General features: G+C 40.8%; 1 protein-coding gene across 1 annotated transcript; it reads right to left on the reverse strand.

Annotated features, from left to right (window-relative positions):
- Positions 1-74: 74 nt before the first annotated feature.
- si:dkey-183c6.7 (urea transporter 1) lies at positions 75-19,030 on the reverse strand. The gene is made up of 8 exons (XM_051429124.1): positions 18,590-19,030; positions 17,855-18,044; positions 16,926-17,054; positions 16,101-16,290; positions 12,476-12,623; positions 2,763-2,897; positions 1,365-1,414; positions 75-815 (listed from the first exon to the last, which is right to left on the reverse strand). Exons 1-8 carry the CDS (start codon positions 18,714-18,716, stop codon positions 633-635), a joined length of 1,152 nt encoding a protein of 383 aa, XP_051285084.1. The 5' UTR covers positions 18,717-19,030; the 3' UTR covers positions 75-632.
- Between the last annotated feature and the right edge of the window lie 2,367 nt (positions 19,031-21,397).

A 21,397-nucleotide genomic window follows, 5' to 3' on the forward strand; every position in this document is an offset into this window, starting at 1 on the left:
TGGCTGTTTTGTTTGGCTTTTTTTAGCGTGTGTCGAGTAAAAACACTTAACGTGGCAAAAAGCATGGACAAAACTTGGATGAAAATTTTATCTATTTAATAGAAATGGTTGGTATACAGACTGTGACATTTTCAACATGTTATTGCTGAATATACATTGCCACCTTGTGGACATACTGTGGAATGCGAGTGTATATCTAAAGATCTACAATAGGGCTGCACAATTAAGTGAAAATGATGGAAATACCAATACGGCCAAGTGCAATATGCAAATAGTAAGAGCTGTAATCTTTTGATAAAAGGTAGAATGTGTGACAAAACAGCATTTTAATGAAGTCCTGCAGTGCTGCCCTGCTCTACAGATCTAGTTCTCCAGAATTAAGAAAGAAGAAAACAGACCCCCAAAAATGTCACATTATCAGGATTCTAATAGTTTTTTCAAAATAAAAATTCAATGTGTGATGCAAAAATTCCCACATAGTTGTGAATCGCAACATCTGTCAAAATAACCAATGTTTTTACCATATCCTGCAGCCCTAATTTATAACATGTTTATATCAAACATGTATCAGTGTTATCCAACTCAAAAGTTCAAAGTACTGATACAGTACTCAGTGTGTGAACTTCTTAGTGTTACACATCAGTGCTCTCCCTTTCTACGGTGTTCCCAGCTTCCCATTGGCTGCGGGAGTGCATGTTGCGTTCAGGGGCCATGACCTGACCAATAGGGATGCGGTACGCTGATAGACTGCCGGTGAGCAGCAACATCAGCGTGGCTGTCAGAGTAGCTGCCCAACTGCATGCTGGGAGACCAACCTAGGTAAAGAGAGGGTTTGTAATAATGCATACGAGAGAGAGAGAGTGAAGTGAGTCAGACAGTTTGAGTGAGAACAAGCTCTATACATGTACAGTTTCAGCATTAACCTACTCTTTGTGCTCTGATGAAGGTATAAAAGACAAACAGTAATATGTATGTTAGCAGGAATGGTAAAAAATAAAAAAGTAACTCCTGTGCACCTGCAGTTTTATTCCAGGTAAGATTAAGCTAAATAAAATGGACCAATAAAATAAAATGTCGTCTTCGTGTGGAGTGCTGAGTATCTATGATACAACAGCCCAACTGCCTTATGATGAAGCTGCTGTTAAATGGACCAAACTGAAACACACTGGTTGAAAATCCTGCTTTCTTTTTTGCCATGCAGTGAATGTGTCACACCCTGAAGTAATGTAGCAATACAATATATATTTCAGCTGGACATCATTGTTGTGTATTTTTTGCAGCAATGCTATTCTTCAGAGTATACAAAACGAAGGAAAATTGTTGTTTTGCATCATACACACTTGGCTTGAGGTGTGTGTACTTACAGTACCCAGCAGATTGCTCAGAGCAATGTCAGCATATGCAGAGAGGAAGGCTGCGGGCAGAGGAGAAGACATTAGGCTAAATATATCCTCCAAACACTCACCCTGTATCTTTCTCCAGGTTGCTGGAACAGAGTTTAGCTGCAGTCGGTTCAGATAGGAGACACACTGGAAGCTCCAATTAGGGACAATTTACCTAATGTGAGTTGATTAGCTCCCTGTCATCCTGGTCAGCACTAATGGGCCCATGGTGCTCCAGTTGTAATTTCAGATGAGTTGCATGAGTGAGATAGAACATGTGCATAATTTTGTCAGTTTGTCTGTATCCATGAGTGGAAGCAGAGGGAGGCCCAGTCTAAATAGATCAATTAAATCAAGCTTGAACTCACAAAATTGCAGAATTATTAATCTCTTTTCTGCAATTACAGCCATTTGGTGCAGAGAAAGAGCAAAAAGAGCCCACATAAGTAGAATGTAGTATGCAAAAAAGAGATGTAAACTGGACGCATGATGGTGAAGGGGAAATACTGTATGTATGGAAACATATGAAGTCCCAGCACAGTACAATGAGAAGGCTGAATAAGCTCATGTGTGGCATTTACCTATTTTCTGACTGTATGTAGTCATTTACCTCCTTAAGAAGGTGTGATTCATCATGTGATTTATTCACATGGGGAATTAATTAATCCATGATTTACTGAGAGGAGCAGTGATGCAGCAAGTAACATCTCAGGTACTCAAAGGGCTCTCACAAATTACATGAACTCATAACAAGCTGCATTTTGCAAAAGCAGGTAACAATGTGAGAGTCATGTGTAAACTGTCTGGGGTCTACTGTGTTGGAACTAGGAAAATGAGCCTTGTTTGATTGGCTCCAGTGCATTTCTGAAAAGGTTTCATAGAACCAAGGGTCTCATAAAAAGAGTTACATTTCAGCCTAAATTACAAGGGAGAGCACCAGTGACCAGTTAGTCTCCAGAAGATGTGTTTAAAGATTAAAAAGTATGGGGCTGAATGTTTTGTATGAGTTTCTTTGGTTTTAAAGTTCTATTATTAAGTTTGGAAAAATGTGAAAAAGGCATGTAACCTAAAAGTACTAGGATATTTATATACTATAATCTAATGCAAAACGATCTAACCAGTCTGACTGCTGAGGTCAAGGTGTTTAAGGGGTAGTAGGACAAAAAACTAAATGTACACAAAAAAACAACATAAGAAAACGTGGCCTATTTTGTTTTTGCTGGAAAACAATGTATTCCTTGTAGCATACGCACAGTGTTCTGTTCCCTCTGTACTAAAACTGTGATGGAAAAGCTTCATGTTAGATCACTAACTCTGTCATTAAGAGCTTCGAACAAAAGATAGCAACAGTGTCTGTGTGTGTGTGTGCTTGTGTGTTACCGCTGGCGATGGCAAAGAGGTGGGTCCTCCAGCTGAAGGTGAAGAAGAGTCCTCCAACAGCCATGCAGCCCAGAGCTCCATTAAACCCTGACAAACCCGAGTACAGAGAACCATGACGCACTGCCATGGATAAACCTGTGCCACACACAACACACACACACACACACACACACACACACACACACACACACACACACACACACACACACACAGTGAGTGTTAAATCTTTAGTCTGATGACAAGAACCAATGAGTCACTGCTGATCAGGGAATCACACTGGCAGAAATACACAGTGTAGAACTGCTCTACAACATTTATCCACGTGGTGGTGCTAGACACAAACTGCTGGATGGTTGCCTTCAGTTCACACTTCGGTCTGCGTGTAACCTAATAAGGAAATATGTTGACGTTGCCTTTGTGTTCCCCGGTATCTGCATATAGGGAATATGAATATCTGGTCCAACATGGGAGATGACCTTTTGGTTAACCCCTGCTAAAACATCATTTGTTTTCAGTGCTGCCACTCGCACACTGTTTGTTTGGAGTCTTGTGTAACAGTGTTAACAGCATATAATGCGCCACTGAGGAAGAACTGAGGTGTAATTTGTCTGCTTTGCCTCTTGCATTTATGGTTTTTCCAAGGAAGAGAAGTCTGTGTTCAGCCAGTATGTGATGATGGCGAACAGGGCTGGGTAGAGGAAGTGTTGACTGAGACCCTGCCTGTGTCCTCTTTTCTGAGCCAGAGTTGCACTAAAATAAGTGGTTTCATATTGGACTTTTAACTTATTTAATTGTCATGTTATTCCCTTTTTTTATTTGCATATTAATCATATTCATTTTCACAAGAACAGCTTCAGTATCAATATGTTGTGGCAGGTGGATGAACACCATTCACCCCTGACTCACAACCGTACTGAACAGACACTATGTTGTGAAGCTATATGCAGACTGCACAGTGGGCATGCTGGCCCAGAAACATCTCTTCAGGGCCAGAGGCGGTGACCTTTTCTCTGCTGGCCTTCAGCAGCAGCTGATCTGTGTCTTTCAACCCACACGTGAGGGAGAATAACAATAAAGTCACAATGACATCAGAAGGAGTAGGGCCACTCGGCAAGCAGCATGATGCTTTGCTTTACTTCGAAATATTTAAAACCAGTAAATAGTTTTTGTTTCGCCCCCCCAGGCAGAAGCTTGTTGCCCCTCTGATGAAACCCAGGATCACTGATGGGTGGGGTCAGGGCTCTGCTCTGTTGCACCTATAACCAACGGTGATATCACAGTGTACTGCCACACCCTGGAGGCAGTACACTGGAGCTGGGGTAAGAAGTTTAACAGCTGGAGATGAGCAAAAATATGATTTTTAGGAGCTGTTAAGGTGCTCTTCAATAAATGAGTTGAGAGAACTGTTTTTATGTGCATTTTGTGTCGAGGGAAGAGGAGACAGTAACCTTCCTCAAATTAATGTATGAACCGAACAGAAATGTCATATTTTCCACATTGTTCTCATTCGTTTGAGGTTCTGGCTCTTTTTCTGCAAGAATCAGTACCAACTCTTTACCTTGATGCAACCGACTCCTCATATTTGCATAACAGTAATGGATGGACACAAACATTCATTCACATTTTCTTTTGCCGATCTTTTTTGAAATTCACTTGACAAGTTTGTGCTAAATTTGGATGGAAACTTGACCGAGTAGACTGTTGCAAGAGTACAATTGCAAATATCACCAACTACAACATAACTAAAAATAACCAACTACAGTATACTTATACAATATACTAAAGTCAGCTAAGTTCCATCAGCAGAGATGACATTGGAGGAGTCAAGTTAAGAGTCAAAATCCTTCGAGTGAACAAACCTCCACCTCCACTTTAAGAGAAGTCAAAGAAGCAGTCCAAGGATGTCGGTAGCTCAGCTGTTTCTCAGAACTTGAAGCTTTTTGTATGTTACAGAGTTGTATCTTACTCTTGCTACATTCTCTCTCATTTGTTTCGGATTAAATGTGCGTGTTTTGTTTATTGTGTGAGTAAACACAAAATGAGATAGCAATGTATTTGGTCCCCCTCATGTACATCCATGGAGTCCAACACAACATTCACTCCAGCTTTAGAAATAGAAAGCAGCTGAACAAACTCCTCTCTGACACAAATAAGCACATTATAATTCACAAAGACGGGATGTATTGCACGGATGTTGGTGTAGCGTTACCTAATAAACCAAGCTAAACGTGCAGTTGGAATCAACGTTGTCAATAAATCGCACTTTCATTTCTGCTTTTTGCTGCACACCAACCAACACTGCATCTGTGTGTGTAAGAAAAGGTCATCCTGTAGCCCCACCCAGAGCAGCTGACACTGCTCAGCTTAGGAAAGGCATGAGCCTTAAAACTGCTTACCGACTGTTTTATCGCTATATACAATGGTTATCTCTGTGGGAGCATCAACCCGAAGGCAGAAATTGTGTATTTTTACCTTTCTGAGTAATAGCAATATCATAAAAAATTACTGAGCACCGTCTGACTGTGCAGGAGAGTGCCCACCACTATTTGCTTTAGCAGCTATATATTATTTACACACACGTGCACTAAGCTGTATGTGTTCCTGGGTGAAGGAATTATCCTTTGCTCAATATTGTCATATCACAACATATTTAATTGTCGCATCTTGGTTAGAAGACGCCGTTTCAAACCTCTAAAATTCATCGTAGCCGTGCTGGAAATGTATGCTAAACAAAAGATGACTAAAATGACAACAGTATAAATGTTATCATTCACCACTGCAGCTGCTGCACCCTGCACCTTCCCCTGTATTAATACTGCAGGATTTTCCAAAGAATTCATCTGCAGTAACAGTAAATTTTGGAAGCTCCTCTGTATATAAATGACCCACGGGGCGCGCTTTGATTGATTTCCTCATTACCAGGCATTGTGGGCTGCAGTTTAGCAAGTCTGGTCCTGAAGCAGACTGACCACACCCCAGTGCTGCCTCCTCACTCTGTGTCTGCTGGGCTACTCTCTCTGACATCCCCTCCCCTCCTTCCACCCTCTGTTTGTCGTACCTTTTTCACATCAACCCTCTTTGTTTTTAAATGCTCCGGCTCTCTCTGCACTCATCTTGTCTCTTCCTCATTCCACACTTCATTATCCTCCTCTCCATCTTCCTCTTCACTGTCACCGTTTGCCCTTTGTTCCTTCATTCCCTTCCTTGCCTCCTTCATCACAGCCTCTCTCTCTCTCTCTCTTTCTGCTCCCCTAGTTCCCTTCCCCAATAAGAGGGTCATTAAAGACTAATGGCAATGTGGGAGGGGGGCCCCAGAGGATCCTAAATTTTTTACTGTTTTTCTACTATTGTGTGTGTGTGTGTGTGTGAGTCACTCCCAGTGTGATGCTGTCTATGCTAATAGAATGAGTCAGAGAGCTTTTATCATATCAAACCCAATATCTCCTCTCCTCTTTTCCAGTTGCTGCCTGCATCATACCACAGTGACTATGTGCAGACTAAATGGAGGATAGAGCAATAGGTTGGACTAAACAACTGAAATGAACTGTACATAATGGCTTGTTTTCAAGTGTTAGTGGTTAATGGCTAACTTTGCATTTGGGCCTTTGCTCTTCATTCAGCTGGTGAATCCATTATTCTGTCCTTTGATGCCTTTGAGGGAAAAACTGTCTGTGGATGCAGCTAAATGGATTGCTCTTTATGTGGGCTCATTTGTTAACACTGTCCAGATATCAGCGGAGTGAGCTGTAGAGGGAACAGCTTGTTTCTATCCATGCAGAGAAAAAATACTTTGTGTGTCTCCATTTCCACCAACCTTTCTTAAAGTACCAGCCTCATTTCAGATGCTGTAAAGGCCTATTTCTACAATCCTCCTTCTTTGTGAATGTTTCTAATTATATCTATTAAGAATTTCATGTTTGTGCTTTATCCTCCTAGGATTACCGTTAAATCGATGAATTCATTTTCTCTTTTTAGGAGTTAAATTCTTGCTATAGAACACCTCTATTTAACCCTTTTGTATTGGACAGTGGAGTGTGTTAACATTATCATTATTTTCAGCCATGCTAGTGGCTCTGTGATGCTGTACTAAGGCACAGCTGTGCTTTGAGCTAAATGCTAATGTCTGCACGCTAACATTCTTGCAATGACACTGCTAACATGCTGAGGTTCAGCAGGCATGCTGACACTCACTAATTAGCATTTAACACAAAGTACAGTTAGGTATTGCTGTTGTTAATGAACACATCTGGACTGGTGTTTTTCAGTAAAACAGGATGGAGGATGATCGGAATTTCCCTCTGTCGCTTATCTTCAGTGGTGAAATGTAATATACCCCCCGTCCATCTTAAGGCCTGTTATGTAACACACAGATGGCCATGGCTTAAGTGTTATAGTGTTATGTTGTATTACAACATTTCGGTGAAGTACAGGTCATAATCTCTCTCCTAAAAATACTTTCTTTCTAAGACTGAGAGCCTCTGCTTCTTCTTCCCCTCGCCTGTCTGATGCTGCATCTACAGCCTGTCACACCGGAGATAGCACATGTGAGATTCTTACTTGAAAATATATATATTTATGTGTGTTTTCACATCATAAGTACAAAGCTACTAAAAGACCTCTGAGTTTAGCAGTGAACCCCAGATGACTTCTCCAACTGCCTCATATCATCTTTCCTCCTGTATTTGATCTCACTTTGAAGCGTTTCGACAATTATTCTCCTATAACATGAATGCAGCAGGAGGTTGAGGCTCTGGCCTACATACAGCCCCTGATCTCCTCCTCTGGAAACCCCTTGTGGGAATAGTTTACACCACAACGATTTGAGTGACAGCTCTAGATATGGCCTCAGACTCTGCCTGTCCCAGACGGACTTCATGTCTCTTTCCTCTCTTAGTCTGACCCATGCTACTGTATCTGTCATTCCCACTCCTTCTCACAGACAAAGTATAAGTTGATGATTAAGGGGCTGACTACTCATAGAGAGCCGAAGTGATTTCCCCTGCCTGACGTCAGGATCCACACATGTCTAAACATCGGCTGTCAGCCTGCCTTTGGTCTCTCACCTCAGCGTTCCTTAAAAAGAAAAAAAGATGATGTAATTACAACAGTACCAAAGGTGGACGTGATGAGATGACAGAGGTAATACTTAAATTGGAGGCTATTCTGATAGTGGCGAATGGAAAAAACAATCACGACAGTGACTGAAAATAATGGAGAGAAATGGAGAATGGTAATGATAATGGAAACAGTAAACTAATGAAGATGATGACAGTAAAGGTAGGGACAGGGCTAAAGACGAGGACAATTGCAAGGAGGATAATGATGATGGTGACAACATTAAATGTGCTGATGATGTGGTTAAAAGGAAAATAATGATGATGACGACTGGTGACAAAGATGACGGTTTGCGTCAGCTAATGCTGGAAATCCTGGTCTTCAGAAGAGTTTTTAGTGTTTCCAGCTGATTTGATTTAAACCAAGAAGGCTGTAAAAGGGTCTTACAAACATTAGAAGACAAAGAAACGGTAAAAAAGGTAGTTAGCCGTAGTATTATAGTACAGTATTATAAATAACAATGGAATAAAATGTCACTATTATAATATAACCCAGGGATGGTTTGAAAGCTTACTATAGAAAAACATAGTTGGACAAGCAACACAATGGCTAGATATAATGTCAGTATGATTCACTTTTACAAGAGAATATATTTGCTGGATAACCTATGAATGTGGCAAAAGTAAAACTAAATTATTTAACGCAAGATGGGCTGGTGTTTCCGGCATGTAAACCCCCCCAGGACATGGCTGCTAACATTGCTCTAAACTCTGATATCCTAGCACATTAATGTTCCACTCCTAAAATACAAAATAAGCTAGCTAATGACCGCTTGCCTTTGGAAAAAAGTTGATAATGACATCAAACACACACACACACACACACACACACACACACACACACACACACACACACACACACACACCTTTTCTTTCCTGAAATCGAACCAGACTATCTGTACACTCAGCATTTTGTAGGCACTGAAGGATAATGAATGCAGAGCAGCAGTGGAGAGAGTGGTGTGAAAAGTGAAAAGAATGAGGAGTAATTTTGGAAGCTGATAAGAAGAAAGGATTAAAAGAGATAAAGAAAGAACTAGAAAGAAGAAACGGCTGTTCATGGAGGGGACGTAAGACAGAAGAAGAAAGACAGAGCCAGGGGCACAACGTGTGCCCGTGTTGGAGAGGATGGTGTCAGTTCAATACACACAACCACACACATATTGTCAGAACCTCTTGAGTCCTCTTTTCTACTCTGTAACATTTATTAGCATCTTCCCCTTTTGTTCCTTCTCTCTCTGGCACTTTTTGTCTTTCACTCAATTTATGCCCCCTCTTCTTTTTCCTTTTCTCTCCTCTTCCATCTTCATCTGACACTCTTTGTCTCCTGACACTGATCTTTCTTTTTCCCTCCAGGTCTCTGTCAGGCAGGATTAAGTTTTGAATCTGACCTTGTAGCACTTATTCACAGTCTTAACTATCTCACTGTGTGCCGCAGCATCATTTGTTTCTGTGCGTGGGTGTGTGTGAGTGAATTTACATTTATTCAGGGCAGCCGGTACACCAAGTTCCATGGTATAATATGCATCTAACAACACCAAACGTCCAGATTGTGCTTATAATAACAGCAACACAAGTCATTATAACAGACCTTTTCATCACATCGTTCCAAACAAAGTTTCAAAGTGCCTAACAACAAAGAGAATAACACTAATGCGAATAAGAATATAATAAGCAACTACAAGGTAAAAACAAATAATACCAATAGAAATTCTACGTATCAGAATTTTAAATTCAAAAGGAGATATTGAATTCATTAACATGCGATGCAAAGACAAGGAAGCCTTTTTTAGAATGACCCCATATGACACCTGGACTGACATACAGTATCTAAACTGCAGGGCACACAATTATATAGTTTTATAAATTAAAAAGGTTAAACAATTTCCTGAAACAGCTGGGTACTGTAGTTTTAAGCAAACATTACTAAAACAGGATTACAGCGCATTTGTTGGGTACTATTTTCAGATGTGGATTAGCACACAGTTGAAACTACAGTGCCCATGTGCATTGTAATGAGGGAACATTTCACCTAGTACAGCAGTGTGGCCCGTTGATGTGTTTTTAGCAGATTTTGGAGAATAAGGTGCAGAGGTATAAAATATTTCAGGCTTTGGATACACAGAGAATACTTTTTTTTGTTGCCAATAAGAAATGTATAGAATATTACCAGCCTCATCCTTCAGACATTCAAAATAACAAAATTAATGCTTAAACTGGAAGGAAGCCACAAAAGAGCAGCGAGACGTAATGCAATATACCCTTGTCCCATGGGATTAGTTTAAAAGGCCCACATTTCAGATTTGGGGAAGATAGAAGATCTGGTGGAACTCTGAATTAAAGCATCCAGTGAAAGAAATAAAAGCATGGCTGACTTTTTCAACATTTATGAATGCTATAAATGGCTTAATTTTGGCTAAAATACTGAGTTATATAAACAAACTCACTGGAGAAAACATGGATTGTACAATGTAAAGGGAAGGAAGGAAGAAAGAATTTACAAATGAGAGAATAGAGTTCCTGATTGCTGTGCTGCTCTTTTGCATTGAACTGCCATGCTCCAGCAGGCCGTTTCCCCACTGTTTTGTCGCCTACACAATCTCATTACAATCACATCTCTTTGATTACTTTCTTGTCACACTGTTGTTTTTATTGCAGCAGTGTGTGTGTATGTACCTGCCACTGTTAGCAAATGTCCACTGGTTTGTGCAGTGTCTGTATCCACAAGCTCACTCCCACTGTTTTTTTTTTTTTACAGTATGACTCATAGCTACAAACACAAACACACACACACACACACACACACACACACACACACACACACACACACACACACACACACACACACACAAAGTATTTTAGGACACTGTATTGTACTTGTAGCAGCAGACGGAAGCAGGGGGCTGAAGTCTTTTAAACTTCTAGCACTTCTCGTTCTCGCTCTCCCTGAAAAGAGTCACAGATGGAAAAGGCGCACACAGCCACAGGCCTGTGTGTTTGTATATAAGCCAGTCGTTATCAATGCCCCGGCTAATTGCTCTGTGTCTTTTGGAGCAGCTGCCCACAGGCTGCTTCTGCCTATCTCACAGTTTTATATTCATATGCGCTGCTGACATTGTCTTATTGCCAGAGGGATTCATAAAACCTACCCGACTGTATTTCAACATTTATGCCATGCAGGGAGCTAAGGCTGCCATCTATTTGAGGTCCTGGCTGATGGTTTAATAAATGGAAGGTTTATACTGCTGCCTAAGACAAAGATTAATGATGCTGCATTACGCTATAAGGACAGTTGGTGACTTGTGCAACTATGACTGCAGAGCATGGTGTCAGTAACCACATAAAGCAAGTATGATCTCGCTTAGTATGGTATCGCAAGTATAATTTCCACATTAAAATCCTTAAAAAGGCATCTACTCCACGTAAAGTCCATTCTCAGTGGATGTGCACTGGTGGCTTCAAGTGTCTACATCACACTGTACAAGTTGCATACTGGACCAGGTTGGACCTCCAGGATATTAGTGATGTCACGAATCATGCTTGTAGCACTGCCCCTTAAAGTGAGATTTTCAATGAGCACAGAGAAACTTTCCACTTTCAGCAGATTAATGTGAAAACATCCTTCTAGTGTCAAACTCTGCACAGTGAAGGACCGTAGGAAGAAGAGGAAACATATATTTTGAAGGTACTACAGCAATTTACTATTGCACATTTAAGTTACAGTAATGTTTGGAGTTTACATGTTCTACCGCCCTGCACAGGGTAAGTGGCTGTAGATAATGGATGGATTTCCAAGTTGGAGATCTCACAAGAGACAGATTCAAAGACAGAATGGGGGCGCTGCAATGGCTTTAGGGGTTGACTCAAGCTGGAGAGCCTTGTTGCATTTCCCTCTTCCCTGTTTTTTGTTATATCTCTGCTGTCTATAATAAAAGGCACAGAAATGCCCCAAAAAGACAGAATGGTCAAAATCAAAACAGCAGCTGCAAAAATAGTCTGACTTAAACTCCTTAATATGGGTCAAGCTCTAAAGGTGCTGGATCTCCACATAACACAACCATTACCATCTACTTGTTCGATCCTTCCTGGATTGTGAACACACTCCACACTCAGTTTGTATTACAGGCCTTTTGTTACAAATGTTGTCTCAGAGCCCAAGCTGTGATCACCCTGATGATATCATTAGAAGTTATTTTCTCAGGCTTAAGAAAACTCCTCCAGAGCCACAAAGGACAGTATTATACAACTGTGTTCACAGACTGAGTAGTACTCCCCATGGCTAGTAAACTGACATATAGATGTAAAATGTGGGAGTTTTCCTGCAAGTAATAATACCCAAGACGGAGTCCCATACAGTGAGCTACTGGCACTGAAAGGTTCATTTGAAACTTATTAGTGATTAGTTTAACCAAATAAACAAGAACTATAACCTGTTTGTGAAGTCAGAGTTACAATCTGTGTCTGTGGAACACAACATTGATGCTTTTCTACTTTACCATGTACAGTATGACCTACAAAAAAAACCACAATAATAGCCCCCACTTTTAACTCTCTCACTCCTCTAACAGGGACACACAGACAACACAGATGGAGTCTCACCAGCCAATGTTCCAACTGCCGATCCCAGCAGAGCATGGATGGCCAGCAGGGGGGAGTAGAGCAGAACAGCTCCCAGGATGAGAAGGGAGGGCCCCAGGGCTCCACAGGCAAAGATCTGACCCACACCAAGCAGGATGCCATGCATCACCTGGATGAAAGGGAGAAGTTATAGCAGATTTGTACACTATGCAGCATATTGCAAATTACCATGAAAAAGATTTATGTTCAAGTATGAAACAGAAACACACTCAAAAACATAATGACAAAAAGTGTGGACTCTATTCATTCTTTCTTCCCAGTCACAATCAGCCATTTTCTTCAGTTAAATACACACACACACTCACTCTCACTCACATGCTGCTTTCCCAACAGTCAGTGAGAAGTGAAGAGTTTCCATGGCGACGTGATGGGTGCACCTGCCTGTCGCTGATATTTACAAGTCATAAATGGTCTTTAATTATATCGCGGCCGTGTAACTCTTTGTGCGCATGTGCTTCTATGTATGTACACAGTTGTATTTGTGTGTTTGCGAGCAGAGAGATTAAATATGCTGCCGTGGTGGTGCAGCCAGAGCGCCATCCACAGCAGAGTGAAAGCTGAAGACATTAAATATAAATAGGACCGACGTCATCGCCATCTCTAGAGAGAACCAGAGGAAGGATGAAATGGAGATGGGTGGAAGGAATGGAAGGAGTAGAGCAAAAGAACAAAAAAAGAAAAAAATAGAAGAAAACAAAGAAAAGACAGAGGAGAGGTGAAAGAGGTAATGAGATTGTTTCACATCAAGGACTGTAACAGGAAAAATAATTGCTGTCCTTGAAAATGTGGTTATATATACTAGTTGTTTATGGTTGAATTATGAGTAAGGAGCCCAAAGGAGGATGAAGAAGACAGAGATGATTGAAAAAAGTGATGAAGACAGATGCAGAAAGTGGGACAAGGAGGAAGGAGATTTGCATAGCAGGGAAGAAAAATGGATAGAGATAGGGAGAAGGGAAGCAGCGAGATGAAAAGGAGGATTTAGAGGTTTCAGATCTCCTAAGTAACAAACCAAAGGGAATTTATGAAATAAAGAGAGACAGCTTTTCTAAGACGAGAGACGGGCAGATGAAGGGAAACAGGAAGAAAAAGATGTGAGTTGAATATTAAAAAGAAAGGATAAGGATGGGAAAGAAAACGAGGGAGAAAGTCTGAAATATAACGAGAGAGAAAAATCTGAGTCAGGGGCCTGAAACTTGTAAAAAGCAATGATTTAGTGTGAGGGAGATAATGTGCCAAAGGCTGCTTGTTAATAGAATCGTGTGTAAATCTTGACTCTATATTCAGGACACCTAACAACGCTGAGAGGGCTTAAGCAGCGTAGCTAATCTAGTTTCCACAGTCAGTTTGCAGATCATCGTGTGCAGAAATATACGCCATGTGGTGAATAAATCCAACAACTTAAGTCGATATTCACTGTCAGTTTCATACTATCTTCCAGCTCTAGTTAGGTACTGTCTCCATCTTCAGTATTGTGTTTCAAGAGGGTTTTTCATAGAAGAAAGAATGAAGCAAGGTCATACTGGTGTTTTTCCACCATGTAAGGAAAGTGGAAAGTTACCTTTGTTTGGGATAATCTGGTGAATAAATATACAAAAGGTCCCCGGGTGGAATGCATCTTCCTTAAATTTTCCAAAATGCTGTATTTATTTTTGTCATTCCATTTCTCTTAAACACTTAATTTGAATCTTGCTACTGTTTACAGTTTCCTATTTCATCTCTCCAAAATGTACTTAAAATCATGGAGATGCTCTGGTTAACATCCTCCCCTTGTCCATGAGGAAAATGAGAGGAAATGAGCCAACTGTTTTAGCAAAAAAGTGCCCATTTACACATTCAGCAGAAATGGTGCAATATCAGCATTTATTTAATGACAAGACAAATATAAGTGGAATATTCCCTTGCCTTATAACAGGTTTAGTCTTTACCAACTCCTGGGATATATCTGCCTCTTTAGCTTTTTAGCTCATGCACCAGCAAGCCCATAACTTTGTCTGTTAGTTGTTTGGTGCCTTGCCGCTAATGTACAGTGGGGGCTTAGCCGAGGGGATGAAACAGTAAAGTTGTGGGCCAAAAACGGAAACAAATTAGCTGAATGAGGCTGCATCACTCTGTAGAGCTGAAGGGAAATGCAGGGTTGGATGATAATTCTGTCGGGTTTATCAGAATGACTTCTTCCACAACATATTTGAGCCATTGTTACTCTAGTATGACAAATATGGATTGGTGCAGCTTTAAATGATCTCATTGTGTATTGGACATAAAATATATATATGGTATTCTACTAAAATATAAAAGTCAAGCTGTAAGTCAATACATATGCACAAATGCTAACAAGTAATATTTATGTACATTCATTACATTCGGAAGAAGGTAGAGCTCGTCTTGTGATTCGGATTCCATAATCTGTTCTGCCCGGTTCCAAACAAAAGCATCACTCTTCAAGCATCGAAATACCAGCTGCCTCACGGAGATCAAAAACCAACTGCAGCAGCTGCTCTGGATTCTTTTGCCAAATTTTGTAAGAAGCAGCTCAAGGCAGCTGCATTTCATTTAAATTCAGTGGTCGAAGCGAACTCTCCATTTTCTTTACAAGGTGTACTGTGCAACATCTTGCATTCTAAGTGGACTTTCAGTAGAACATAAATTTAGGCCTCAAGGTTTTATTGTTGTTGTTTGTTTTCAACTCCCTGGCAATACAAAGGAAGCGGCAGCTATAAAATCACCCTAAACGTATCCGTCTTGGAAGCCTCCTCGAAACTCGTATTTAAATCTGTACTTATATTACACAATCTCAGTCCACAGTAACTGAACAAAATAACATTAACACTTTATCTTGAATGCAACAGCTTACATCAGCCACAAAGACTTTCAATCACCAAGAATTGTTAATTAAAACAGTTTGGGCTGATTATAATTTCCAAACAGGAGCTCCATCAGTGACTGTTGCTAAGTAACTGGTGAGTCATAGCTGGCTGATCTTATACATATTGTGCTCCTATCAGTTACTCCACTCTGGAGACCGGGCTTCAACATGGCAGACACACAGAGGATGACTCTGGCCTTCGTTCAGCTTGCTTTCTGTCTCTTTAAAATTTCCATCATATATTCTGTCAATTCTAATAGCGCCCCTTGAGACTACTAATGATCTGCACCGGCTTTTGTGATCATGTGACTTGACGGGCCGTCTCTGTGCAAATATCACTGCAAATGTTACTCTGACAGATACCCTTGTGATGAATGGCTGATGACGAAAAAATGCAAATTGAGCCTAAAAGTGTCCCTTTTCCATAGGAGCTGAGAAAAGGGCCACAAAATGAAAGCGATTAATAGATAATGGAGACACTTATTGTAAGCATTACTTGTTACAACAACCATTAACCACCAAATCATGTCCTCCAGTAAAGATATTATTTTAAAGATGTTAAATCCGTCACTGACGAATTCCCATCACATGGTATGCAACATATTAGCATGTACATGTGAATATTTATATAGTAGCTTAACCAAAATAGTACCTGCCAGCGTCGGTATGATTGAATTCAACCAATGCACAAACATTTAGTTCAGTGTTGGATTGCCTTACCTCTACTGCAATGAGCTCGGTGCTATTAGGTTCCAGCGCCCCCGCCGGTGTAGCTGGGTGGTGCGGGAAATACGGGTTGTCTGGGCCAGTACAAAGAAGGTAGAGAACAATGATGATGTTGAAGGGAAACACAGCAACAGGCAAGTCCCAGCGGTCCAACACTGAGGAGAGCCCACTGAACAGAAAGACACTGGAGATGGGGGTGAGAGAGTGGAGGTGTTTTCATTATTTTTTAAGAAAATGGATCTCGTTACATACAAGCTTACGTGTAGCAATCATTCACACGAAATGCAGAGCCCATCCTTCACATCACTCACATTCTATACATTGTGAGTGAAGTGGAGGCACTCCTGATATATGCCATTGGATGCTGTAGTGAGAGGGTGGCCATTATATTTAGCTTTCAGTGTGGAAATGTGTGTAAAAATTCTCACTATTTGCAGGTTGATTGACATTAGCAACATGGTTCCCTTGGAAACAGGGGTGATTCTACGGTTTCATAAAGTGACTCACAACTACTGTGAAATCTGCAAAACTCACAAAATAAAAATATAAAATTAAAAATTAATTAGTCGTTTCTATAATGATGACATCCTTGACCACAATATATTCCGTAACCTGAACCACATAGTTTCCCCCTAGTGGTGGCAGAGAACTGTAGTATGAATCAAACAGCATTGTCCTAAAGACAGACCCGAGCAGATTTTAGGAAGCAATGTAAGATAAAATACTTTGTTTTTAGTTTGGAGGAAGTGTTGGGCACCTGCCATGAATGCTGAGCTACAGTACAAGAGGCATGTGCGTGTGTGTGCACGTGTGTCTTACCATGTAGCTGACCCCAAGCACACAGGCAGTAGCAGCCACCAGTACCAGTCTCCAGCAGAGCTGAAGACTCCCATCAGCAGAGACACCAACATGCCATTAAAACCATGGAGACCCGCCGACACCTCAGCACTACACACACGCACACATGCACACACGCGCACGCACACACACACACACACATGCACACACGCGCGCACACACACACACACACACACACACACACACACACACACACACACACACACACACACACACACACACACACACACACACACACACACACAAGGAAGATTAATACAACACAATTACAGCTTGTATTTTCTATTCCTCTATTTTGAAGAGAAAAAAAGAGGACAACATTTCTGTAATACATTGGTGTACAGTAAGATCATAAAAATGATCAAAGCACACATTATCGCAACTTCTTATTTGTCCTGCTGAAACAAAGAGTTCAGTTTTAATGAGCAGAGGCCCCACGGTGACACTAAATGTATTTGACATGTCAGACTAAAAAACGTTAGGAGGTCCCAGTTCAGATGGAATTCTTTTTAAAACTCAAAACAAGGTTGTATATTAGCATATTATGCTGTTCTTGGTATAAATATTGGGACAGGGACTAAAATAAGAATTGCTAGGCAGTGGGTGAATGCAGGGATATCAGTCATGGAGCCATTATTATCATGAATTTAAAGTAGAACCTTCAATCTACTTTAGCTGTAAGGTTGAGAAAATTATAGACTTGTGTTACAGGGTCTGCTTCCCAGCAACAGACAGGATTTTATTGAGGGTTCAATTATGAATTAAGGGGACATTTTTCTGTTGTGTGGTTTTGAAATATCCAGATCATTAAACGTGTACATACAAATGTGTACTTTCTTGAGCTTCTATATTATGAGTGTGTGTTTTTGTATATAGTCACTTCATTCCACCTGTCTTGCCCTATGATGATAGCTGTTAGCGTAGAGGCCAGTACACCCAGAGTTCCCAGCAGGCCCTGCCAGGGAGAGGCCCAGTACAGTGCAGCCAAGACGAGAGCACCACTCAGCGGGTTGTTTGCTAGAATGACCCTGGCCACCCCTCTTAAGCCCCACACCGCCAGCTGCAGCACAAACAACTTGTCTGAGGACACAGAAAGAAAACATTTTTTACACATTTTTCTTGGCAGCATTTTTCCCAAAAAATCTTCTGGGGGAAAAAAACATATCCAGATAATTTTTCTCAAACGCAGTAAAAGTGGAACTAAAGAGGCTAACTGCAGCACAAAACTTGTTTCTCAGTTGGGTTTCCTGATGCAAATACAGGGTTTTTATAAAAGAATCAAGATTGGAGTTTAATGATGTTATGTTTTATGTTGGAGGAGGAGTGCAGCAGCATTCTCCGTGGGAGTTGTGTGATGATTACATCTGCATATTTTAATGGCAGTGTAAGCATTTCAGACTCATTTATTTATGATTATGGCAGTTAAACACATTCCAAATGTTTGGAAGCTTGCTCCTGTTGACAATTAATTAATCACATTACGTGAAAACTTGACTTGACAAATTGAGCATTTTCCAAGCACATTTGATAACGGTCATACAGCACATTACATTTTATACTTGGGTTCAAGATTAGAAGGAAGAAATTGTTTTATGAACATAGCAGTGTGTTTTGAGTTTTCCTACCCTGCATGTACTTATCCAAGTGCTCCATGTCCCCGGTACACAACAGCAGACTGTTCAACACACGCCGACTGAGGCTGGCACGGCTCCTGCTGGCCTCCTCAGCCTCTGGTTTGGTATCCATCCACATCCCTGCAGCTGCTGGACGGCACCACTATTAATCTGATGAATATGTTGGAGTAATGTTAGAAATCCACAGAGTTCCACTTTAAGTCTTTGCGTCTTTTGGTTCTTTGTTCTCCTGTTGCTTCTTTCTTGCCTTCTTTCTCAGTCATCCCTTTTCTTCCTCCCCCCTCTTTCCTCCCTGGTGAGGTTTAAGGGGATGACTTATAAACCGGTGGACCGGGTAACATATTCACTCAGCTTTCGTGCCAGATAAGAACAAAGTCCAATCCCATCAGAACTGGTAAAGAAGAGACTATTCCATCCCTTGCTCCTTTCACATTTCGCAATCACCTCGTTCCTCCGTCGTCTAGCCCCCCCCCCAATCTATTCCAGCCCACTGTGACATCTCTTCACCTATTGTTTGTCCATTTTAGCTACTCATCCACTTTTTATTGCAGCCTGCGCATAAATGTTTGTCTTTCCTTCATTTGTAAAGCCATTAGTGGGTGTTGTGTTATCTCCAAGTTTTTCCAAAAGGTGTAATATATAATCCAGCTATCTCTGCTGCTTTGCCTTCTTTGAGAAAATGGATGCAGGAGAGGGAAACATTGTTGACACCAGAGAGGCACTTATTTTATTTTTGACTTTCTGTTGACATCCGCTTTAACAAGTTCCTCACAATGCTTCTGCCTTTGAAGGAGTTTTGTTACCACTTTAAGAACAGGTGAGAGCACTTGGAGTTCAGAAACAATGGTGTGTGTGGGTTTTAATTTGCATGCATATCTGCAACTCTACCTCTTGTTGGCCCCTTTTCCCAGTTTTCACCTCACTGAATGACCTAAATGACAGAAAAGTAGCTTTGATTTTGCTTCCACTTGAGAAACACAAAAATGTGACTTACGAAGAAGTGTGTGCATCTATGTGTGCGTGTGTACTTGCGTGTGTTCATATGTGGTTGCTGGTGCACATCCATTAGTGCGCTCAAAGTGCATCAAGTGAAAGGCAATAACAGCATGTCAGATACCATCAGAGAGAGAATCTTTTCACTCAGTCTGAGCCAGTGCAGCAGGGATTCACAGGGCTTGTTTTTGCAGGTGGAAATTGCTGTGCCATTCAAGAACCCCTGACAGCTCATCTCTCTCTCTCCCTCTTTCTCTCTTCCTCTGTCTCCGTCGCTCTAGCCATTTTTTATTTGCTTCGATAAATACATCCGCCTCCTTCTGTCCGTCTCTGCTCCTTGGCTCATTCCATCAATCACAGGCTGTGAAGCTTGGGAAACGAGCTACAGATGGACACACACGCCAGAGTGGGCTGTAATAAGAGGAAGAGATGCAGGTAAACGTCGGCCGATTGCACTTTGACCTGCAAATGTGTTGGTTTTGTTGAGGCAAAACACACAGACAGACACACGGAGCTGAACATATATAGCACATTAAGGCAACCCACCAGACTGTAGCTGTGTCTGTTCCACTCCAGAGTCATTCTAACACAGGTTAAAGGTCACTGACTGCACAAGTACAGCACGCTCTATGGGCAGAGCCATACAGTCAGCATACATTACTTTACATGATTGTCTGACCTAATATGTTACCTGTTTCTTGAGTACTAACAGAACACTGACCCCAGTGATATGACTTGACGTGAAGACGTTTGTTCATAAAAAAATCTATTACATTTTATTAATTATTTTTTACTGCACTTTTACTTTACTCAAAAACCACATGTATACTCCAATATATCCATATGAAGCAGTAAGCTCTTCTGTTTATATAAAAACATGAATGAGGCTGAAATTTGACCTTACTTAGAAAACATATGCCTTTAAATGTGTATTGTAACAGAGTAAGCATTACACAAGGTGGATCTCCCACACAGATAATACTGTCACTACTTGTGCAGCCCAACACAGTCAAAAATTGGGACAGTTGGGGCACAAGAGAAAAAGCTATTAAATACAATCACAAAGGAAGGCAACCTGCTTCTGAACTGAAAGTTGAAATTACATTGTACAACTAAAACAAGCTGTCCTTTTTTCTAACATACAGTTCCCCTCTTTTGAGTGTCCTTAAAAGTGTGTGACATTTAGGAGAACCTATTGGCAGAAATGGAATATAATATTCTTAAGTATGTTTTCATTAGTTTATAATCACCTGAAAATAAGAAACGTTTTGTTTTCATTACTTTAGAATGAGACATTTTTAGAGCTGGTAGATGTTTCTACAGTAGCCCAGAATGGACAAACCAAACACTGGTTCATTCTTTCAGGTTTTTGCGAGCAATATTCAGTTGGTTGCAATCTACAACTTCACTAGATCCCACTAAATTCTACAAACTGGCCCTTTAAGTAAAGTAACTTTAATGTTAGTGAAATGATCTTATTCCACATTATCTAAGAGGGATGTCACGAGAACCGATACTTCGGTACCAAGTCGATATCAAAATTCACAAAACCTGACGGTACTTGTTTTTCAGTAAAGTCATTGCTCACAGTTAAATTCAACTGTGCAGCACTTCAAAAGGGACACAATGTTATTTAGAAGTATTACTTTATTAACCTCGGGTTGATTCTAAATCAACAAAACAAGATAACAATCAAAACATGATTGTGAGCATTTGGATTAGTTCAAAGAACTCCCTCAAGCCACTAAAATATCTAATTACTGAACTGGCTGAAAGAATCCAATCTCCAAAGCAAATGAAGCATGA

The sequence above is a fragment of the Dicentrarchus labrax genome, unplaced genomic scaffold (assembly GCF_905237075.1).
Source record: "Dicentrarchus labrax unplaced genomic scaffold, dlabrax2021, whole genome shotgun sequence".
Lineage (NCBI taxonomy): Eukaryota > Metazoa > Chordata > Actinopteri > Moronidae > Dicentrarchus > Dicentrarchus labrax.

Coding starts and splice junctions, on each gene's coding strand:
- si:dkey-183c6.7 (XM_051429124.1), bottom strand. CDS start 18,716: ATGTGGATGGATACCAAACCAGAGGCTGAGGAGGCCAGCAGGAGCCGT. Junction 16,291..16,925: donor TGCTTGGGGTCAGCTACATG/GTAAGACACACG, acceptor CCCCATCTCCAG/TGTCTTTCTGTTCAGTGGGC. Junction 816..1,364: donor TGAGCAATCTGCTGGGTACT/GTAAGTACACAC, acceptor CTCTTTACCTAG/GTTGGTCTCCCAGCATGCAG.